Here is a 4,224-nt window from a genome sequence, read left to right as displayed (position 1 = left end):
GGCGAGTCCACCAAATGTTTTGTTACCTTCAGCATCTTTAATTTACTCTAGTTTTAAAACTACAACACATAGACTCTTTAAACCTGGACTAGATTACTGTTAACTAAATAGAATAGCTAAAACCAAGCTTGCGATTTGTGAAACATTTACCTGCCTTGTGAAACTTCAATAAAGGGCGATTTTGGCCCGTTTTTGCATCTGGACCACATTAAAATTGCTCCAATTCCAAAAATACAAAACCAAGAAGAGCATCAGCGTTCTTGCAGCAGGGACGCTCTCTGTGAATCCTCTGCTGCTTAACCTAAAAACCAGAACAAAAACTGTTGTAAACGAGTTTCCCTGTGTTGTAGTTCATCCATTTTCTCCACCCAGGTCCGTTTCCCAGTTTACCAGACCTCCCCTTCTGCTGGTTCCAGTAGAAATGGTGATCTGGTGTCAGAGGTGATCAGCCTCTCTGTTTGTTCTGAGAGGAAGATGATGATGATGATGATGGTATTGATCCTCCTGCTCGGTAAGATCGCCTTCCTCTCTGCTTCTCTGCCTCTCCAGTCTCTCTGGAAGCTGCTGATCAGCCTCAGAACTTCTTGGTTCTGGTCCGTTCTTCTCTCTAACGGACCCCTGGTGACCTCAGCTGGTCGTTGGTTCTGGATCAGAACCTGTGGTTCTGATTCCAGCTACTGGTCTCTCTCCAGTCCTCCCAGTACATCTCACTGGTTTTATTCTGGTCTCTTCCATCCAACCAGTGGCTCCACTTTGCCGTTTCCTGTCTGGATTTAATTTCTTCTGGGATTTCCCTTAGGTTGTCCTCTTGCTGGGCCGTTCTCTTTGGCTTTGTGCTGATCCACTTTCCCCCAGTAGATGTTAACACCAGTAGTCTTTTTCTACCTGGGATCCCACCTTTATTAATTGATCCATGGATGTGACTGTGCCACACAGACAGCCTGCCATTTTCAGATTGCAGTTGTTTAAAGTCCTCCTCACAAGCTCTGCCTCACTGATGTCCGGCTTCCATCTTAGACACAGAGCTCGATACTCAAAGGCAAAGTCTCTTAGACATTGCTCTGGCAACTGGACCATGTCTCTTAACTTCTCTTCTACCTCTGAAAGATAGTCTGGAGGTAGAAAAGCAGCACAAAAAGCATTCTTAAATTCAAGCCAGTTGTGTATCTTGGTTTTAGCCATACTCCATTACTAATAATGCATGCGATTTCCTGCGATAGATGCACTTTATTTTCAAAAGAACACAACACTGGAACTGAAACTAAATAAACACTCCCCGACTGGGAGCTTAACGCTGAATGTGACAGGTAGCCAATCAGAAAGCGCGGATTCTCGGTTTTGAAAATGGCCCGACAACTTGCGTAATGTGCGCTGAACATTACACTAAGGAAATGAGGAAGGGAGGGTCAGTGCAGAGCACCGGAGCCGAGCCTTTTTTCATTCAGTGTCAACAGAAAGAAAAAAAAGGCAGGAAGAGACGATAAACCCGATAATTAAAATGAGGTCGATAGGTTTAAGTTATCGTGCGATTAATTGATTTATCGTTTATTACGACAGGCCTAAGTACAGCCAACAGTGACACTATGGAGGACCAAAACTGACGAAATAAAACCATAAATATTAAGTTTTTCTTTTTCCTTACACGAGTTTCCATCAAGTAATGTATGCATTTTCTTTTTCATTTCCCCATAACATGCATTTTTGTCAAGAAAAGTAAATATTTTGTTTTGTCTTTTCCTTATGCAAGCCCTAGTTCTTGTCATTGCCTCCTCTCCTGTTTTTACTTTTCCGTGTGCATAATTATGCTAATGAGGAGAGCTGCCTTCTATGTCTACTATTGGCCAATAGAGCTTTGGCACCAATGTCCCTGCGTCAGACATTGTGGGGCGTTTATGTGCAGTCACTCAGTGCCATCTTTACAGGCCACAGTCCAAAACAAACTTTATCCCGGTGGTTTTATTGTGTTACCGACTGCAGTGAAGTTAGTTTTGAGTTGGATATTGGATTTTCCAATGTCCCTCGAACAAGCGGCGTTTAGCTCAAGGTTGATCTGATTTATGAACGATAATTTCGGTCAGCCTCAGCTCCGCTACTTTTGCATATTTGAGTTTGTCTTTGTTTTGGCACCTCAGCATTTCCATATGCACTCATTCAACACATCCAAGCATTTGCATTACACCACCGATACTGACATCCACTATCCATTGTTGTTTTTGTTGATAAATATTCCTTTTTATGCACTTTAACCCCTGCATGGTCTCCCGTTTTGTTATGACTTTGAGCCAGTCCTAACATACCACATCACTCCAATTTTACAGCAGCTTCACAGAATTCAATTTAAAATCCTGTTTCCTTTCAAGGCTGTTCATAACCTTTCCCCTTCTTATCCATCTGATCTTCTGCATATCGCCACCCGTTCACATTCCCTTCGTTCTTCCTCTTCATCCTCAGTGAGCTTCTTGTACGTCTCCGCACTTTGGGGAAAAGTCCTCCTGACATCTGTAATATTGACTCTCTTTTGACCTTCAGAGCTCAAAACTCATCCGTTCAAGTTCCTTCTCACTTAAATTTTTTAGCTATTTTGTGTCTTGTAGCCATTTCTTTACTGTTTAATTTGTGTCTTTGATGTTGTAAAGTGTCCTTGGGTGTTTTGAAAGGCGCTGTCGAATTAAATGCATCATTATTAAAAAATCCTGTAATTTTGAAAGGCCTGTGGAAATGCCATGTTAGCATTTCCACAGGCCTTTCAAAATTGTAATGCAAGGTTTTCCTGTGAAACAGATCTCTTCCAGTTTCTATGGAGACTAATCCAACCTGGCAACATATTGGAAAATACGTTGCCAGGTTCACAAATAATTTATTTAACTTTACAGTATTCACATTAAAGACTACCAAGACAAAATATTATTAAAAAAGAACTAAATTATTCTACTATACACTCAGCGCCTTGTGAAAGTATTCACCCCTTTGAACTTTTCAACCTTTTGCTGATTTTCAGGCTTCAAACATAAAGATATAAAATTGTTATTTTGTGAAGAATCAACAAGTGGGACACAATCATTAGGTGGAATAAAATTTGTAGGATATTTTAAACTAACTAACTGCAAAGTGGGATGTGCAGTACTATTCTGCCCCTTTGTGTTTATACTCTATAGCACCACCTTGTGCTGTGATTGCACCTGCAAGTCGCCTGGTTTTGTCCATCAGTTTTGCTCATTCTTCTAAAGCAGCTGAAGCTCAGTGAGGTTGGATGGAGAGCGCTTGTGAACAGCAGCTTTCAGCTCTTTCCACAGATTCTCGATTGGATTCAGGTCTGGACTTTGACTAGGCCATTCTAACACCTGGATATGTTTATTTTTGAACCATTCCATTGTAGGTTTTGCTTTATGTTTGGGATCTTTGTCTTGTTGGAAGATAAATCTCTGTCCTAGTCTCAGGTCTTTAAAGACTTCAACAGGTGTTCTTCCAGAATGGTTCTGTATTCGGCTCCATCCATCTTCCCATCAGTTTTAACTATCTTCCCTGCTGAAGAAAAGCAGCCCAAACCCTGAGACGATCACAGAGCAGGTGGATTTTGTATTGGTCTCGCTATGGTGTCTTGTACCAAAACTAACCATCAGCCAAACTCCTTTCACACGAGTCAGTATTAATTAGTTCTTCCTTTATTTCTATGTAGAATGGAGTGAAACTGCCAAAACAAATAACTCAGGATGAGCTCAGAGCAGCTAACAGAAGTGTTTTACATTCAGATACATACATTAGAAGTATAACAACTGATACAACAGCTACCTCAGAATGCTATGAGCTGCAATGCTACATAACGACCTAAGAAATCTTAGCAGCCTGCTAGTTAGCAATGACGTAGCACATAATTAAATCGCCTGCAGGTATTTCCAAAACTAATTCAATAAACAAGCTACTACTTTTAACATATGTTGACATAAAGGCTCGTTTTGAAGTATAAGCTGCTACTTACAGGCATCGCTTTGAAGAATTTAACCTGGAATGCGGCGTTCATAACAGACACGTGTGTTCATCTGCTCTACCGCTAGCAAACAACCGTACTGATTAAATAACATAAAAGTCAAGCAGTTCTCTAAACAGATGGCAGCAATGTGCCCCACAGTTTACAGGACACACTTCCTGCTAAAGAGCCCCCTGGTGGTTGAAGAAAAATCCACATATAAACCGGAAAATACAATAAACGAAAAAAAAAATCTGAAT

At 40.9% G+C, this 4,224-nt stretch overlaps 1 protein-coding gene across 1 annotated transcript in view; it reads left to right on the top strand.

Moving 5' to 3' along the window:
• Nucleotides 1–4,224, top strand: part of LOC106939739 (junctional adhesion molecule-like) — a 22,878-nt gene that overhangs the window by 6,232 nt on the left and 12,422 nt on the right. Inside the window, exon 2 of the mRNA XM_015022259.1 lies at nucleotides 373–511. Within this exon, the coding sequence (XP_014877745.1) occupies nucleotides 475–511 (37 nt within the window). The 5' untranslated portion in view covers nucleotides 373–474. The remainder of the gene's footprint in view (nucleotides 1–372; nucleotides 512–4,224) is intronic.

Source organism: Poecilia latipinna, unplaced genomic scaffold (assembly GCF_001443285.1).
Source record: "Poecilia latipinna isolate Pla-1442-1.1 unplaced genomic scaffold, P_latipinna-1.0 Scaffold2966, whole genome shotgun sequence".
In the NCBI taxonomy this organism is placed as follows: Eukaryota; Metazoa; Chordata; class Actinopteri; order Cyprinodontiformes; family Poeciliidae; genus Poecilia; species Poecilia latipinna.
The sequence above is the reverse complement of the archived record's forward strand: the minus strand, read 5'-3'. Positions and strand labels throughout refer to the sequence as shown.